The sequence below is a fragment of the Aptenodytes patagonicus genome, chromosome 3 (genome assembly GCF_965638725.1).
Source record: "Aptenodytes patagonicus chromosome 3, bAptPat1.pri.cur, whole genome shotgun sequence".
NCBI lineage: Eukaryota > Metazoa > Chordata > Aves > Sphenisciformes > Spheniscidae > Aptenodytes > Aptenodytes patagonicus.
In genome coordinates, this window is record NC_134951.1 from 95,291,252 (window position 1) to 95,311,129 (window position 19,878).

Genomic DNA, 19,878 nt, shown 5'->3' on the forward strand with positions numbered 1-19,878 from the left:
GGTTTGTATCTCAGTTGGGGTATGTCTAGATTGCAGCTTGCAGTATAGCTCAGAGAGGCCCACGCTAGCTTTAATTAAGATAATTTGGCTACCGGTATTGTTATAACTGCAGTGCACCATGAAACCCAGTAAGGACTACATTTTCCTGCCAAGGAGCAAGAGAAATTAGTTTGCATGGAGCTCTGTCATGCTGTGGGTACCCTAGCTAGGTTTTTCAAAGCTAGCGCTACAAACTGAGAGCAGGGGAAAGTCTGGCTTGTAGCATTAGCATCCCCCATTTAGCAGAAGGTGTGCATGACTGCCTGATAGATGTGAATAAGGCAAAACGTTGCCTCAGATTTCTCAAAATACCCTGAAACACATATGTAACACGTACATATGTGAGCAACTTATTCTTAACAACACAATTTTTTGTTTTCTCTTTCTCCTAGCTGAATTTACTGATTTGTGTCCTGAAGGAAAAGGTTTCATTCCCTCTGGAGAATCATCTTACGGGCTTCTTGCTCAGAATTACAAAGGTCGGTACTGACTTGTATGAAGTTTATTTCAGAAGTTCTGGTAGTTGACTGACTAGAAATGTGAGCCAGCAATGTAAACATACTAATTCAAATTTTATTAGGTGACAAAACCAGCTTGTGGTATGAAACATTACTGAAAATCATCGTTTGACAGATTGTTAAGAATGTCAGTTATATAGTCTGTGTGATAGTCTGGTTTAATTTATACTAAGTGCTATAAGTGAGAGTAGGTACTGAGACCACAAACCTCAAATACTCATTTACATATGAAATACAAAGCCACCTTAAATTTGTAAATAAATGTATGGGGAATTGGGAGAGAGAAAAAAAGTTCTGTTAAACATTAGACTTACAAGTGAGAATGGATATAAAAACTGAAGAGAAGTTCAGCAACGATGTTCTTATTACAGAACTTCATGAAATAAGTATTGAACAAAAGATTGTAGGGAAATGCAAGTGACAGAAGGGGTTTGTGGGTGTGGGTGGGAGGGAGTTTGCATCACTAAGAAGGAAGAGTGAGATCAACGAATTCCTTTTTAAGTTTCAGAAGTAGCCATCAATATTAACAAATTGTGAAATTAATTTTACTTTGCATAAACACACTGTATTTGTGTTAGCTAAAATGAAGTCAACGTATTATCTTTGGGTTACATAGCAGCTACAGGGTCTTTAGAAAAGCACACACATTTTATATATTTGTTCCTATTGGAATTGCTTTTTTACAAATCAAGAACTAAATGTAGAAAGTACTGTGTATTCATATCACATAAAAATGCAGTAAAATTTAGTATTTTTAAAAGACCTTAATAGAGGCATAGTATCACATGGTTGGTAGATAAGCATTTGTCAGAGTTGCTTCTAGCTAAATCACTAATCTGTCAGACCTAATTCTGAGAGATGACAAAAACTGGTGGGACTTTAAAAGATTGTCACATGTACTTTTGCAAACTGTCCTTCCTCACTGACTAGGACACTACTAGGTCAGTTTTCCTGTCAAGTTAGTGAGTAGACCATGATTGAGTTCAGTTCTCTGTCCTACTAGTATCTTTTTGTGTTATCCTCAGCAGGTGTTTCTTTGCATCTGGAAGTGCATGGGACATGGAAAAGATACTAAAGATTAGAAGGCACTAATACCCAGATTAATTCAAACTCATGTGGGCATTTAAATGGGGTAACTCACGTAAGACCTCCACTCTCTGGAGGTGTCACTTTGTCCACCAACTTGGAGGAGAGAACAAAGTGCCATAGGATGAATCCCGACCTGAGACTGATGGCAGCAGGGACCAGTGTTGGACAGACTGACAATTTACATCTAGACAAGTCAGAACACTGTCACAGAGCTCATCTTAAAGGACCTCATACTCTCTGAGAGTATTTTTATTCAGGGATTAAGTGTGTTGTTTATCTTTGCAGATCTAAGATTTCTGTATATCTTTGCAATGTAGATTTGGGACATGCTGTGTGTGCAGTATGTCCAAATGTGTCTCAGAGAAAATCTGCATTGTTTTTGTTGTGCTACCTCAGGGTTGATAATATCTCTAGCTGCCATAAATATTGAAGTGTGGAAATAGTTCATGTGGAAATATCTTCCACAAATCCTTGCCATAATAAGACTTTTTCTGTTTTCAATGTTTATTTTGTAATAACTGTAGGAATGGCACAAAGGACAAATAATAAATGGACAAGTACTTTCAGTAACCGTTACACTAACTCATATGTTCCTGTTGCTTTTGTCCACAAGCTTCTGCTTGTAGGAGCAACTCCTGTTTTCTTAATTGGAATTATCTGTCAGAAGTGAATATACTCAGCTAGCCTTCCTTGACTCTACTTCCAGGCTTTCCCATTTTTCCCCAGACACAAATCCATGTTCCACAGGGAAAAGGCAGATGTGTACATGACATTTCTTATTAATCTTTGCATTGTTCTTGCTGCTAAACAGTCAAAATATTTAATGTTTGAAGCCACTTAGTGGCTGCAAGAGTGGCTGTAAAAATAAGTAGCTTTGTAGCACTTCCAGTTCTTCTGGAAAAAGTAACCATTTGAATAATTAACCTTTAAAACTGCTGTACAGCTGGAAATTACAGCTTTGGGCTAAAATCTGTGTTGCCCCAGAGTAAATGGGGAGTAAATCTATAGAAGACAGTGGATTAAGACAACTGGTATTGAGAGGAGAATCACCTACTTTACATTGTGCTTTTTATTGCCATTTTTAATACCAGCCTAGATTTAACAGACTATTCTAGGTAGGTCTAGCAAATGAAAAGTAGGCTGGAAAAAAGGAAGTGAATGGAATTCCAAGAGTAACAAATACATAAATACAAGACTGGGAAAAAATGTGTACAATAGTGAAAAGCTATATATGAGCTGGCATATATTTTCCATGAAACCTCCCTTACATTTAGCCTCATTTGAAAGTGTGGTAGATTCTCTTTGTCAGCTGTCACTAGGTCTATAGTAGTTGCAGCCTTATATTTAGCAACAGACACAATTGTTCCTACATGGTGGGAAGTCTCCACAGAAGTTGTGCATATAGCTTTGAAAAACGAAGTCACAAGCAGTGGAGATACGAAGATTCCCTACCATGCACAGCAGAGTCACCAAACTGTGTGGAGAGAGGAGAGCAGTCACAAAGTCCATCCATAAGCATAACTGCTTAGTTAGTTTTGTAATTAGCTAGTGTGATTAAATTAGATCCATGGTGGGAATCCCTTGGGTAAAGCAAATTATATTGGAAAATACAGGCCATATTCTTCATCTGTTTTGCTTGGAGCTAAGAGTAATGTGGTACCAAACGAAAGAAAAGGGAGCTGCAGATTCTTCTGGTCTCTGTGTGCCACAGGACTTACTCTGACAAGGGAAAGGGAAGGTCATGGTCTACCAGTTTTCCCTTTCCCATTCTGGCTACGAGCACATCGTAGCCTCTTCCATGCCAGGTTTTTTTTTCCTGTGGGTATCTGTGCTCCTGGGGCCCTCTGTTTAAAGTGAAGTTTGCTTGAACAGAGAAGTGTACAGGCTTTATTCTGTCTTGCTCCTCTGTGTGGCCTCATAATAATTATGGTAACACAGCCTTTAATGTTTTCTCCCCAGATGCTGATGAATGCCAACTCTTTGGACAAGAAATCTGTAAAAATGGCTTCTGTTTGAATACACAGCCAGGTTATGAGTGCTACTGCAAACAAGGCACATACTATGACCCTGTTAAGCTCCAGTGCTTTGGTAAGTTTATTTAAAGTGGTCTTGTCACTATAATGGTATGCAGATGGGCAAAACAAGCAGACTCCCATCAGAACTGCGGTATTCCCAGCAAGGGGAGGAACACCGGGCCTCCGAACTCCTGTAGCAGCTTTTTAAGAGGCACTGGGTCATTTCCCTTCCCTTCTGCTTGGCGGGGCAGCAATTCTGGCTGACATGGCGATGGCATGTAGAGCAGGGTTTGCTTTATTTGCTTCCTTTCTCAGCAAATTGCTCCCAGGAGTTTGCATCTCCAAAACAGCCCCTTATGATCCTTTGAGTGCATATTCTAGAGCTGGTACCACCATTTATGCAGGCAGCATAAAGTGATCGGAGGTGGCTCCCTCCTTATATGCACACTGCTGCTTCACTCTGCCAAGGTACAATTTAGCCTTCTGTTCTTTGTACATGGGGTGAGCAGTGAAAGCCCGTATGTTGAAGCTCACCTTTCATTTGGTAAGTGTGCTGGTTTTACTATAATTAATCAAATTAACGCAGATTTTTCTTTTCAAGGACAGGTATTTTCCACAAGGAGTTAATATGCAATGTGAAATTACAGTTCAGGTCATTGATAAGCCCGTTTTAGTCTGCACAACCTTGTACTCCTTTGGTTCTGGTATTCATCTGAAAATTACTCATAACTGTGACCCTGGCTTTTGCTCTGTAAGCAGAAAACCATGTGTAATGTGCAGAATAGCATAATGAAAGGAAGTAATTTTTGCAACCGCAATAAGAGAGCCTTTCACCGTGGGATTCTCTGGTTGTTCTTTACAAAGGGTGGGGTTTTTGCTGATTTAATGTAATTTATTTGAAGTAAAATGGCCTGCTCTTCCTTTTGAGCTAAATTTCTGCTTTTCCTCTCCAAGACAAACTAAGGAATAGAACTACTGTGGCTAGATAAGGTGATCCCTTCTCCTGACCAGCTCATGAAGAGTCTCAGAGAGTATGCCCACCTCTAATGCCTGCTGGTACTGTCCTAAAGGGGTAGGAACGTGGGAAGCGGCTGCAGCTGTGCTGGATGCAGGGTATGCCTGGCACTCCAACCCCCCCCAACAAGCCTCCTCATCCAGATGCTCCCTAGTACTTGAGGTTTAGAGGTCAGCATCCTGCTGATCTGTCTGTCCTTCTCCATGGGCACAGGCAGGATTTTGCTGCCAGCAATTGGTATTTGTGGTAATTAACAGAAGCCATGCAGGGAAATCTGCTCCTAATATAGGAAAATATAAACATGGATTAACACAATGCGACTACTTTGTGCTGGCTCTCCTTGATACATTTCCTTCCATTTTAAAGACACGGATGAATGTCAGGACCCAAACAGCTGTATTGATGGCCAGTGCATTAACACAGAAGGATCTTACAACTGTTTCTGTACACACCCAATGGTTCTGGACGCAACAGAAAAGCGATGCATCAGACCAGCAGATTCAAGTGGTATGATCCATTATACATATTACTGAAGTGAGTACACCTCTACGAGGTGGTGCTGACATGGCTATAGACCCCAGTAAGCTTAGACTGGGTCATGCTTGGATGAGCCTGCTCTTTTGGAGGATTTTGGAAGGCAATGCTTGGACCATCACCTGTTGATCCAGAAGGCATCGTGATGTAGGACTCCACAGGGCTCCACTTCGCCAATGCAGACAGGAGATTGCTGGAATTATTAACGAGATTAGGCTTGGGCTGGGGAGCCTTCAGTCCCCTGATTCACCAGCTCTGTGTCTGCCTCGTCCAGCCTCATAGGTAACGAGGCACAGCTTGCTTGCTGTCTCACTAAGGCTGGGGTTTGGCTGTGGGCTAACTCTGGAGATTCAGTTCCGAGTGAGTGACTGCTTCTAACAAAGCAAGGAATAAAACCAGGAATAACAGGATATAGGAGGAAATAGCTGAAATTGTATCTGTGCTTTCAATTGATTAATATTGAGGGTACATCGAGCTCACATTTTCAAGCTGTGGGCTGCAGCACCACTGCTGAAGTAAGGTTTTTGCATGTTCTTTTAATTTCAGTAGACACTGATTTCAGAAAAAATGTTAGATATTATGAGATTCTTAGAAACGTCTCAGAAATCTAGGGCATTATGCAGTCTGCACAGCTTTGTCTATGCCACACACACCTTTGAAAGAAATGTTACAATGGGTTTGATTAATATTGGCACTGTATAGCCATAAATCCAGACCTCTGGTCCCTGCAACTTGCAATGAATTTTCCTAAGATGCTTCTGTGAAAGGAAATGGGAATACAGACTGAGTGCTTGCTTTAGTCACTCCAAATTATAAGACTGATACTTTTGAGGAGTAACGTGGTCATCCTCTTGCCTGAAACTGTGAAAGAACCACAGCACTTCTATTGTTCAATCTTCAGTTAAGCAAACCAAGAGCAGGATTGTCCTTTGGGTTCATCTAGGATGTGAAGAGAATGCAAAGGCCCAAAGGGTCTTCCGTCGTGCGACATTGGGGCTGATACAGCAATGATGATCTCACCCAGCACAAAGTGCTCAAGCCTTGTATCACTACTGGCAATGTCCTCCCTAACGCAGAGGAGGAGGGAGCAGGCTGGTTCTTTTGCTGCCAGCAGAATTTGGAGTTGGTTGCGGAGACCCACTGCTGCTCTTCACTGTGTGTTCCGGCAAGTTCTTAGTAGAATAGGTATCTAAATTCTGATCACCTTTGCGCTTTCAGAACTCACCGTTTTACTCTTGAGCTAGGTTTCAATTCTATACTCACCCATGCACCAGTGCATCATGTAAAAATGCAGTTAATAGACATGCACAGACAAAACAGAACCTTGGTTTGTGACAACACTCATTTTTCACTCTATGTTGGAACAAAATCAAAACCTTGCCAATGTCTTTACAAAACAATTGTGCTGAGGTTTTTACATTCCAAGTGGAAGATTAAGTTTACAGTTCCTCTCCCTCTGATCAGCAGTGATCAGAGATTGCTAGGACTAGGAATTGTTCCTACTGAGATCTTTGTCAGAACTAGTATGCCTTTGAAATATTCCAGCTTTGACAAAAATACATGTTTTTGTTAATGTTCATAAGAATGTGACAGTAGTTCACAGCAGTATTCTGTCTCTAACAATAGCTGTAAGTGGATGATTAGAGACTAGAAGAGCAGATAAACAGTACTTCTCACCCTCCCCAGCACACTCACAGCCTCCAGCTATTTTCAGCTCAGGGGATTTCCTGAGCCTGATGTAGTTTGTCTGTTTAGTTAATGGGATTCTCTTCCAAGTATTTGTCCGGTCTCCCGTTGAGCCCATGTAAAATTTTTGTTCAGCTCTGCCCTAGCTGTAAAAGTTCTTTCAGATGCCATTGATGGCAATATAAGAAAAGCAAAGTAACAACTGTTAAAGATTCATTCCGTGGATGGAGTTCCCCAAATATTCACCCCTGTCCTAACACTGTTTTTTGTCAAGCTCTGTTAACTTCCATGAGAGCAGAGCTGAGTCAGTGTTAAGTGTTCAGCAATGACTACTGATTTAGGAAGTTTTATTTCTTGGGTGTCCAACCCAATGTGCTTTTAAGTTGGCCTAATAGCACCAAATCAGAACCTTTTAAGATTTTTGCAAAGCTGAACACTCAAGGGATGAGCCACCTCAGGCACTTAAAAATGGTCATGACTTCTAAGCTTAAATTTGTATTCAGCGAAGTCTGTAAAGCTAGGTTATTTTTCCAATCTAAGTTTAGAAAACTCTGCATTATGCAAGTATCTTATTTAAAAAACTGTGCTGCAATGATGATCTAATACGGTCTTCTCCATCAGAACAAACTGAAGAAACTGAGGTCTACCAGGATCTTTGCTGGCAGCATCTAAGTGATGATTTTGTTTGTAGCCGACCTCTGGTTGGAAAGCAGACGACGTATACTGAGTGCTGTTGCCTATATGGTGAAGCCTGGGGCATGCAGTGCGCACTGTGTCCTATGAAAGAGTCAGGTAAGGAAACGTACATGTCAATTCTTGGAATGAAATCTGAAATACTTAATCAGTTTAATCCCTTGTATTTCTACTAGGGCTACTAACATAAGAAAGAACAAAAAAACCTAACCCTTCAAGAACTAATGGAAATTTTTCTCATTAATTAAGGGGAAATCATTACAGTCTAGATTTTGAAAATGTAGCTGCTTTTATTTTTTGGCACTTACAGGACCTGTTTCCTTCAGGTGGAACTATCAGTGATTGGCAATTTAGAACCTTGGTGGAAACAGGAGGGCATTTTAAGGGTAGCATTGTTCCTTAACATGACTGACAAATTAAAAACCATCTACGAAAATACAGATGCAGTTCATGTGCACACACACGCATGGTACTCAACGGGCTACTCAACGGGCTACATAACTTTTGGATTTTTGTTGCTGTTGTTATACATTCAGATGCATTTTTCAGTGTGATATTCTGCCAGGCTGGCTGCAATTAGATGTGTTTGCTTGATAAGGATCTGGTAAGTTGTGGTTTAGAATCACTAAACCTATCAAAGCATGAGTTGTTGCATGTTATATTAGTTATAGCATGGCTATATGCTCAGATGTTATGAAATGTATAGATGAGCAATTTAAGATAGATAAGGATAGATAAGGGAAATGGAGTACCAATAAGGACTGAAGATTTTCCAGGGAATATAACTTAACGTTAAAGAAAGCTGACTGACAGTCATACTTTTCAAAGACTGTATTTTGTTTACGTGTTTAGAAATTAGACATTGTTCCAAGATATTTCAGGTAGAAGCTTCTTCTTGTGGTGACTACAAAAGCTAAATGGATATAGAGAGAAATGGTGTCGTTGGCACACAGACTTAGTTCTAGGGACTGGAGAAGAGACCAGTGGAAGCAGCACAGGTGTGTGTCATGCTGTGCCTAGGATATGTCAGCCCTGGTATACACAGTCTGGTACCATACTAACTTCTTCCCCCATATAAACTATTCCAAGGCCTAGTTTGGATGTAGCTTTCTTACTACAAATGTGTCTTTCAGTAGTATGGTTTTCCATGTAGGAATACTGTGCTACACTAGTAAAGCATTTTATTCTGATCATACCTGGATTTTTACTTGAGCTTGTGTTACTCTAACCATAATGTTGTGGCTAAAGCAGTACATGTTTTACTTGTACCAAGAACCCTGGAGTTAAAACTACATAGAAAAGCTCAGTGAAGCATTAGTGTGGTTGTTTGTGTCTGCTTGGGTTTTATGTTTTTATAATTTACTTGCAAGGTCCCTGAACCTGTTCTTATAGATCTTTACTTGTTTGAGTTTGCTTTGGAAGTGCAGCAACTGAAAAAAGCGCCTGATTTTGATGATGTTGGCTGGAGTAAGTGCTGGCTGATGCTTGCCCCAGAAAGAGACTGAAGAAGAAAAACAGGGCATGACAGCAGCTTGATTTATAAGATATGGAAATCTCTGAAATGTCTTTGTCAGAACAGATCTTACAGGATGACATTCCCAGGCATCGAATTACTACACTTGCTAGAATAACAATTGCAATAGAATGAAATGTAATAGTAAAAAACCAAACCAAAACAAAACAGGGCAATAGCTAATAGCAAGAATTGTTGCTATGACCTGGAGCTCCTCAGGTGGAAAGATAGAGCAGAATAAAATTTTTCTTTGTATAAAGTTCATCACATGGTGACAGTGACCCATCTGTGTCATGCAAGCATGCAATCCTGAGAGAAGGAAGGAAAGCTGTTCCCGGTAGAGAGAGTTCAGGTAGGTACGAGACTTGCTTCTGAAGATTTCTAGCTAGTTACAGTTAAAGCAGGATAAATCTGAAAAGGAACAGAGAAGGACTACAAAGATGGTCAGGGAATGGAGAACCTGTCTTACAAGGGAAGATGAAAAAAGCCAAGCCTAGATGCAGAGTGAAGGCTACAAATGGTAAGACTCTCCGCTACATATCCTATCATGGAGGATTCCCACAAGCTTTTAAGTTAAATAACAGTGCTGATGTGAGGAAAAAAATTGGAACAAGTTCAGTCTGAACATATTTAGGCTTGAAATTAGATGGATTTTGATCATTAGGACCACAGGATTCTGGAGCAGCAATCCTGCGACAGCAGTGGCGTGCAGATCCCAACTAGCTCTATGAAGAAACCTGAGAAATTAATTAAAAAAATGACATAAATGTTCCTGATGGATAACATGATGCTAAATGTCACTTGGATGACCCTCAGTCAAAGCTGAAGAGCATTATGTTGGATCATAACAACTTTCTTCCTCCAGACATAAGATAATTTTTATGTGAAGTTTAACATGCATTGCAAACTATCTGCTTTAACTGAAACTACGAGGCATACTTTGATCCCAAATACATCATTATAGATTGGAACATAGATGGTTAAAAAAATGAAAGCATATTGAATCTTTATTATGTCAGAACAAACATACAAGCTTACATTTCTTAGTGGAGGTGGTATATGCTCACGTGTCCTCGCACACACGTGCACGCACACACACAGAAACCTGGAAGCCTTTCTCTGTTTTCAGGAACATTTACCGAGAAAAATTTAAAGCTGACTGAACTGAATAAATGATTCATTTGACATGTCTTCAGTTTGTAGTATTTAAAGTGATATCATTGGCTCGAGAGAGTGCTTTCACACCTCTGGGCCAGCAGGTCACAGGTTCAAGTCCTGGCTGGGGAACCTGGAATTTCTCCGGTTTTAAATACTTGTGTATTGTGTTGGCCAGATTTACTACTGAAGGTGTTTGCTTATTTCCCAAGTTAGGGGCATTCTGAAGATTTGTAACACATGTTATAGAAGACCTGGGGATGTGAAAAGCATTATCACCAGAAGACTTTCACCATGAAATAGGATGGATCATAGAACGGATCATTCACTGATCTGTGGTTTTCTTTTACCTTGTTTATACTCCTCTTGAATTTGAGGATCTAGATGCTGCACTTAGAAAGAAGGAAATACAGACCACCATAAGTGATACATTTGCAAGTCCCTTCTAGAACAAATTCACGCTTTAATAAAAATAACCTCTAACTTTTGTGTCCCAGCTTTTCTTGAAAGCACTTCCATTTTTCATGACAAGATTTAAATGTCTTGTTTAAGTAGCATCCAGCATAAAACCAGCGGGAAGATAGAGAACTTTGATAAGAATTGATCCATATAAATGAAAAAGAAATCCAGCCCTTCATCAGCATGAAACCAGAATTTAAGTAGTTGCTAGGATTTCTAAAAACTACTAAGGGGTGCTTGATCAAACAAACCCCACTGAAAATGACACTAAACATCAGAGCCTGAGACAAAAATAAGTAGCACCTGTTGAAGTATTGCAACTGAACAGTGACATCTTAACAACAGTAAGACTGATAAGTATTTTGATGACAACATCAAGGAACAAACTCAAAACACTTAGTTCAAAATCCTGATCAAAATAGCGCAAACATGAACTGTAGTGATGTGATTGAGTACATCTTACTTGTACAAACAATTTTGCGGGGCATGCCTCCTTGTCATTAAACAAAGGAAGCAAAGACAGATTGCTTTCAATTACATTGGTTCTAATGTTATGATCTTATGATATCATCATAGTACAGATAAAGGCTTTCACAGATTGCATCCAATACCAAAATGTTAACTCCAGAAATGTATTCTCTCTGGGCTCGTTGTGGTGTTAGGCTGTACTTGCCCAAAGAACTTTTAGTAATTATCCTTAAGAAACCTCTGCATTATTTGAGGTTTTTCATTTGCAATCTGCAATAATTGACCAATTGAGGAAAACTGGATACTTTTGTTTTAGATAACAAAAGCAAAACATCCTTTCTTCATTGCACCCACCCCAAAAAAAACACGTCAGGCAACCTGCCTTCAGAAGTTCTGCTTCCTTGGTCAATTTACTGTTAGTGCCCTAAGACCCAACTGTTTCCATCCGGAGTCCACGCTCTAGTAACTGGCAGCAGGACAGGCACCGATGGGTTTAGCACCTGGGTCAAAGCATCCATGCCAGAAAACAGAGCAACTGGCCAAGACTGAAAAAATCTGGAGTCTAAAATAAGGCCATACACATCTCATGTCAATCTGAACATGTAACACCTGAATTATAAACCTGCTGAGCCTCCAGAAGCTCCTGCGAGACCCTTATGGGACTGGAGTGGATTTTACACAAGGTGTATTGTTACAGAGTACAGGAAATTTGAAGGGAGGAGATAGAAGTAACAGCTAGAAAATGTTGAGTAAGGTAGTGTGCTGGGGTCAGTGTTTAATTTAGGGAGACTGCCTATTTTCGTATTTGTAAAATGATCTTCAGAAACCTGTCCTGGAGTTTGTTATTGCAGTGCAGTACCACCTTTGTTTCAGTAACACCTTAGGATGCTAGGAAGGTGGAATTAGGTGCCCTTGAACTAAAGATATGCCAGTCTGTTAAGGAGGGTGCTTTCTCTTTCTCCTTCTGTAGGTGGCTGCCTGGAGAAGTTTTAATATGGAAAAAGGGGGTATGGTAGGACTGGGACTCTGCAGTTTTAACAGATGTTTTAATAACTATTTATTGGGGGGGGTGAACATTACTACATCTATAGCTAAGAACTTGTTGGTAGTCTGACTACTAAGATAATGTCATGAACACATTCTTAGGCAACTGTAAAAGACATCAGCATTCAGTTTATCAGCCTGCTTATTTGTGTAACCTTATACATACCTTGTACTCTTTTACTGTAAGTCTTAAGTTCTGGTACTTTGTGGGTTTTTACGGAACCACTTTATGTTTAGAAGATCTGCAGAAAGGACTAGAACTCCAGTCCGTAGATGTCACAGATGTTCTGTGGGACTAGGAGTCACATAAAGAACTGCTGAAGACTCATGTTGTACTTGAAGTTTCTCTTTATCTCCACCTTAGCATTTGCAAAGCCCAAACTAGGAGAACACTGAGGGTAGTGGGTAACATGAATCATCTGGGGTGTTGTATCATGTAGGATTTCTCTTGGCCAACGTCGCGGTTTTTTACACAGAACCCCACATCTGTGCTGGTCCTACCAGTTTCCCCTTCCATCAGGAAAGAGAAATAGGCACCTTGAGAGTTAGATTCCTCTGACCTGTTCTAGACGTCTACTTTAGGATGAGATGGTGTCCTAGAAGTGGTTATGTCTTTCCATGGACTAAAAAGGGACACTGGATGACTAATTCAGGTGCAGACCCTTGGAGATGCCTACATGTAGTTGTTGAATTCTAAGCCTTCTGGCAGGACAGATTGTTTGGACTGCATTTTTATTGCAAGGAACTCAGTGTATCCTTTGTAAACATTATGAGTTAGCTGTGGGCTGAGCTTTCACGTTATGAGAACATGGTGTTCCCTTCAAGTTCTGGCTTATGTCACTCATGAAGATATGGAAGTGCAGGGAAAACCAATGTGTGTAAAGGATGAGTTTCCATCTGTCCTCTTTTGAGATGGTAAAGATCAGTAGGGAGGCACTGGATTGATTTCTGGAGACCATTGTTCATCTTTCTCTTTAGGATGGCATTGTGTCTCCTTCCTTTCTGGTAAGGACTCTGGACAAATGGATTATCTTTTGGGCTCAAAACATTACAGTGATTGGGCCTTGAATATTCAAAGTCTTATGCTCAGTTGTGCAGATTTTTGGCTGCTTTCATTTCTGTTGATGAAGATTTTCAGTGCTTTTTCTGAACTTTAGGAAAGACATGTAGGGAATGCATGCTTTGGAAGGGTTTTCCTCATGGACCTCACTTTCCAAGTGTACCTGGGAGTCAGCAAGGAATCAGAAAGCCATTTGCAAGGTTGTGGCAGAAACAATCTGACTCTTACTACAACTTTTAATAATCTACCTCGAGCAGTAGGAGAGAGAAGGTTGTTTTAGGAAATTTGAGCAGCCTTAGTTGAGGAACAAAATCAAGAGGATTTGAAATAGTCAGGTTGGTAATTACTTCAATTTTAACAAGAGTTTTACATCCACTGTGAGCTTTTCCTCAGTGATTTAATTTAGAGTATCTCCATGGGAGGATATGAATATCCTTCTTAACTCATGAAAAAAAAATCCTTTAAGACTGGTACCCTTCCCTTTCTCTTTAGCACCAAGAGTTGTAGAATATATATGAATGCTGTCCACCACGAACCTCAGCATCTGTTCATGGAGGATGTCAAATGATCTAAATGTAGAGCAGAAATATCTTCAGCTTTGGTTCACAGATGATGCAATCTCCTCAGAGAGTGTAAGTTTAACCAATTCAGACTGATGTCCAGAACCTCTGGTTGGGAAGGGGCGTATATTACATGTAATAAATGCTTTCTTGGCTTTGTCCTTCTCTCCAGTGATTTCTTCCATGGTGAAACTGTTGCATTCTTAAATAATTTGAAGGAACTGCCTTGGTGTTGATAGCTTTGGCTTCTTTTTTGTGTGTGTGATGGCGACAATTCTGAGGAGCTGGAACAGAAATAATGCTTGCTTTATGGGCAGGAGGTAGGATTGGCTGTGGTGCAGTTGTTTCATGGTTATGTCAGGAAAAGCTTTTTTATGTAATATTTTGCTTTAAATACATGAAATATGGAGTATTTTTTTCTGACTAGAGAATACAAATAAGGCCACACAGGCTTGCACAGTTACAACAACTGTATATGCAAATTCGATGCACGTTTGCACAGCTGCACTTGTGCTAACAAGCACCTAAAAGCCAGTCAGTCCATCCAATTTATGTTGCGTTGTCTCTGTCAGCCTAGCTTTCATCACCAGTTATGGCTAACATCTGTGCCAGTACGCATGTGCGTCTAACACGCTTATTTCATATGCACGCATCTGACTTAAAAAATGTCCTTTACATTTTTGGAAGCATACATCAGCTTCCTTTTATAATAGCTATCCTAAGTTATACAACAAGCTGTCTCAATGCTTCATTTGCAAGTTATGAGAAAAACTTAGAAACACATGGAGCAATGTAGACTAAATTATATTAAAAACACAAGTCTCTTTCCTCTTGAACCACAGTTGTATTGTCCCTGATCACAGCCAGGAGATGAGCGAGCAGGGAAAATAAATCCATCTAGAAAAAGGTTTTATCATTGATTGTGAATTACAGAAAATGAGGGGGTTTTGGTTTGTTTTTTTTTTTACTTTACATGAAAGATTATTTTGCAAGTGAGCATTAATTTCTGTGACAAATAAAAATGCTTTTGTCATTCAGGGGTAGTTACAAATTTTCCCTTGCTCTCTGCCCTCTTACCGCCGCCTTGATCTGTCTCCTACTGTCATGTCCCTAGGGCAGTATCATGCTGCTCTCTCATTTGTATACTTGCTGCAACTTTCTGTGCACCAGTCATGCTTTTACCCACAAATCTTATGGCACTCTGTTCGTTTAGTTCCCTTCCCTGGAAAATTGCGACCAGCATAGAGCGCAGTGACCCAAAATACACTATTTTTAATTTGAACTGTAGGAACATAGCATAGCAAGGGGAAAAGTTTAAAACAACAGAAATTGTATGTACACATCTGTCTTGCCGTAACTTGTTCTATCCTCCAGAGGGGGACTCTGATGGGTTCATTTTTCTCAGGCATCCAAGTCTCTAGTTCACCTTATTTCAAAACGCTGGTTCTCGTGATCTTCCCAGACTGTGGCCCCCCCCGCATGCCTTTCAGTCTTTGTACTCTCCTCTCTGCCCAGCCTTTTCTTCCCTGGAAAAAAAAAAAAGGCAAGCTCAGCAAGGTGGCATAGATAACTTGCCATTGTTATTGGTCCTGAATGTCTACTGTTGGTTTCTTATGTGGGTTGCTGTTGCTCTCCTTGGGTTTATCTCCTGAGCACCTAGTAACTGAATCAACACATTACAAAAGTCTACACTACTTGGACAACTAAACAGAGCATACAGTATTAAGAGAGTAGTATAGGTAATTCCAAATCATCACAGTATGCATCAAAAAATGATATAAATTGTATATAAGGAGTATAGGTGTATACATTCTAAAGTGACTTAAGACTATTAATGCTCTGTAAGCTTTTGTATTAAAGCTCTATATGCAAATAATGTATAATTTATTGAAATATTAGAGTGTATTAACAGTTAATTAAGCATAATCGACTTCAAGAGGTTAATGGATTATTACATTTATATGTATAGCCTTGTAGAAGACCTTGATATAGTTACAACTCCTTGTAACAGATACTAAGTTTACAATATGGCCTAAAACAGCTCTTCATCATTTTGTCGCCACTAATTTACTTATAAAGAGACCTAACAATGCAGACATTCACAACTTGATTGGCAAAGGACCAGTGTGGCAGGAAACAAGTTTCTATTGTCAATATTTCTTTATTCTTCTTTAGATAATAAACAACTTTGCATTGGCAAATGTGCAATATAAAATAGTCTTGCACAATCCTCAAACTACCCAACTCTCATGTACGTGAGAGGTCCAGCGCTATGGATTTTCAGGTGTTTTGACTGCTTCCTTCAGGAGGAAAAACATTGTTTCTACTACCAGTATCACAAAGTGCAAAATTAGCACTGAGTAATCTGAGAAGCCAATGTCCAGGTTCTGTCTAATCCTTTCCATCAGATCACATTCACGTGGAAGAAGCAGTGATCCCTCAGACCTGCTCGTCTCGTCCCCTTGCCGTTCACTCACTGGTTTTGTGTGGTGGTTTCTTCCACACAGGCCAGATGAATTAGTATTTTGCGGTAGAGCATAGATTTCCTTTGCCAAGAACATTTGTGTGCATCTGTGAGAAGGTGCTTTTACACTTCTGTGCAGCTTTTCTCTGTTTGCGTATTAGAGCTCTTGGGCGTAATGAACAGCTCAACACAAAACAATGAAGGAGTCAGTCTGAGATGATAACCTGGCTGTCCCCATACGTGAATGTTATTTGGGATTAGATGTGGGGAAGGAAGAATAGGGTGTGTCTGGTCCTACGACAGCTCTTAAAACTATGCTCATTATCACAGTATCTCAGAGGGAAGCTGTGCATTAAGGGATGTAAGTAACATTTGCTATAAGCCGTTTATTTTCTCATGCTGGCTTTGTTTCACGTGCCATGGGATGTCTCTCTTGGGCAGTGTACTTTTTCATCTGGGAGAGGAGAGGGTTGTTTGAATATTATTATTACTGTATATAAATATATTCTGGAGGATGCACACTGGTGGAAATCTCCTTGCACTTGAAGCAGAAGGTGGTGAGATTTACAATGACTTGTAAGTTTTCTGGGGAGTTCATTCTGCAGACTCGGACTGGCACCCGTGACAGTTCTGCGATGTGCACAGACAAGCTTTGCCTGTGCTGTACAGTCTTACGCTCTCAAAGAGCCAAGTTGTTGACCACAGAATTCAAACAGACTTTTTGAACACTGTTGTTTTCAGCACAAAATAAAACTGTTCCAGGTGGAGGAGATACTACCTGTGAAAACAAAATGATAATGCTGGGCAGCAAGTGGGGCTGTGTTCTGTACTGTCTAGAGGCAGTCTGGATTTATCCAACTATTTGCTGTCTGGGACAGTTCTACAGAGCATGAGGTTTCTGGCTCTGTAACCATCTGCAATTCTTGGATTTTGTATCTGCTTAGGGCTTTTTTTCCTTTCTCTGTTTTGGTGGTTTTCTTTCCCGTCCTTACTCTGCCTGATTCTCAGAACACCAGGCAATCTTCACAGAAACAGATGCTAAATAGTCTGTAGCAACAGTAAAGGAGCACCTGGATTGCTGTATTTTAACAACGTTTCTATTTTCAAATAAATTGTCTTGTATGTATTTTAGTAAACGGTAATGGAAACAGAGGTGGCACAATAAATCAAATAAAAAAATCAAACTCTGCATCAGCATTTCAGACACGGACTCTGACACCTAAAATGAAGAGTTGCTTTGGTCTGCTTTAACTTGTGTAGTCTGGCTATTGGGGAGAGGCAGAAAATGAGTGTAACTATTTCTCCTGTGTACTTCCCCTTGCCCTTTGAGGTTCACGGCCAAGGAGACTTTGAACAGCTCTCATCCTTAAGCCTGTGGTTTGAAGATGCAGTTTGCAGATGAGTGTGTGCTATTTTAGAAGGGTTTTTCATTCTGTGATTTCTGCAGGTTGGCCCCACCTGCTCCAGTTTGCTTCCTTTGGGGTGGCTTCTGTCAGCAGCCGCGATGGTCTGGGGTAGCCTTTGTTCCACCAGAATGAGGAGTGTAGCCATAGCGAGCCCTGGAGAGGGGTGCATTGGCAGCGGGATACGCAGCATCCCTCTGCTCTCGCTTCCCGTGCAGGCCAGAAGAACCTGACCCATAACTTTTTGTACCGTTATTGACTCAAATCTATCCCTGGTGTTATCCCTGTTATGACTTAATAGTCTGTGTTTGGCTCATTAACATTTTAATGACATTCTTCTTGAAGAGAGAATGCTTGTGGAAATTGCAGATTTATGGTGTTTCTAGGAAGATAAGTTTATTTCCAGCTAATATGAACCACAGCTCACTGGGACTAATGTAATGCAGCCTGTGTTACAAGTGTGATTAGTTTTATATCCTATTTTCTTTCCCCCCTCAGAGGATTATGCCCAGCTGTGCAACATTCCTGTTCCAGGGTCTCGACGGCCATATGGACAAGATGCTTTGGTTGACTTTGAGGAGCACTACACTCCAGAAACTAATCCATACTTTGTTGAAGACCGTAAGCAAGTTTCTGTTATGTAAAATACTTGAAATGAGGGTTGTAACTTGGATTATTTCCCTGTAGCTGGCTTCATTCTTCTGTTTGCTTCTGAGTAATGTGGCCTATTTATGTTCTAGTTATTCCTATGACACTAGCTTTCAGTCAGGTGTTCTGGTTCAAGAGCCAGTGTTGTATAAGAGTCCAGTTGGGCTCAGAGTAAAATACTAATTTTTAATATAGTGAAATAGTTTGTGCCAAGTGTACTAGATTTGTATTTACCAACAGATTTACAGCTAAAGGTCAAAAGGATTGCCATTTTTCCTCTCACAAATTAATTTTCCTGTGGAGCATGGGACAGATTTCTTTGGAGTGCATTTAGTTTAAAAGAAAAAAAAATCAAATCCCTTCACGCCAGCTTTCCCTGATTTTCCAGCAGAATTTATATGGGGGAAATGGAGAGCATGCAAGTCGTTCTTGCTCAACGGAGAAAATGTACAGCACAGTATGATCAGAGAGTATGCATGTATATAGCCTTCAGGCTAGATGGAAGGGCCTGCCAAGCAGGGTGTGAGGGACTGTATACAGCATCTCAGTTGTACTTCAGGAATATCAGGGTTCTTTACCGGCCTGGCCCAGCTCACTATTAAGCCTTGTGGGAGAGGAATGCTTACAGATCTCAGCATCTTCCTCAAAACCAGCCACCCTGTACAGGTCCAGCATATTTCATCACAGTTTTAGAGAAGAAAAGTGGAGGTATCAGAAGGAACTGGTAACTTGCCGTGCTTTACACCCATGGCCTACAAGTTGCCACTACACTCTTTCCCAAAGTGCTTCTCCTGTACGAGGAGTTATTTTTAAAGTAACAGCAATAGGTCAAAACAGGGCAGGAGGATTACAACACACTATTAGAAGGGTGATACGCATTTCTTGCGCACATTGCACTTTATACATTTATATAGAACTACACAAATCAAGTTAATGAGTTCATTTCTACGTAGCATCTAAATGACCTTCTGGCTCTACACAGAATTGTAAAATGTCTTATTTCTCTATATCCAGATGATTTTAATTAAACAGTACTGAGTGTTGATGTCTAATTGGAATGTCATGCAGATGATAACTACCAAACACAGTGAAAAGCCCAGAAAGATGACTGGGTAACCAATGTGATAGATAAAATACTGAGTGGGAGAGAAGCACTTTGCAAGTTATAAGCAGTAGTGAATAAATACAATAAAGTTGTGGACAGTTTTGAATCCACAGCTGAGTCTTAGGGACGGAGGCTTAAGAGCTCATGTTTCTTGCTCCCATTCTATCACTGAATTGGATACAGGGGCAAGCAAATGCATAAGAAACCCCAAAACACACAGCTGCATGACTCTGCCCTGATCAGAGGCATATTCCCTGACAGATACAGTTGCCACATGTTTAGGGCATCAAAGACTTCAAGGTCACAATCCTGCTGTGGTCTGTATGAGGAATACAACAATACCTCCCATCCTGTGGCAGGGCCATGTACTTCAATGTAGTATTTGTCACCTGTGTGTAATCAACCACAGA

The 19,878-nt window shown here is 40.3% G+C and overlaps 1 protein-coding gene across 8 annotated transcripts in view; it reads left to right on the plus strand.

Moving 5' to 3' along the window:
- LTBP1 (latent transforming growth factor beta binding protein 1) overlaps positions 1-19,878 on the plus strand; it is a 208,315-nt gene that overhangs the window by 183,956 nt on the left and 4,481 nt on the right. For 7 of the 8 annotated variants that reach the window (XM_076334287.1, XM_076334288.1, XM_076334290.1 and 4 more), the window contains 5 exons: positions 432-518; positions 3,606-3,734; positions 5,043-5,183; positions 7,518-7,688; positions 18,214-18,336. In XM_076334287.1, the coding sequence (XP_076190402.1) occupies positions 432-518; positions 3,606-3,734; positions 5,043-5,183; positions 7,518-7,688; positions 18,214-18,336 (651 nt within the window). The remainder of the gene's footprint in view (positions 1-431; positions 519-3,605; positions 3,735-5,042; positions 5,184-7,517; positions 7,689-18,213; positions 18,337-19,878) is intronic. The other variant, XM_076334289.1, reaches the window with a different exon arrangement.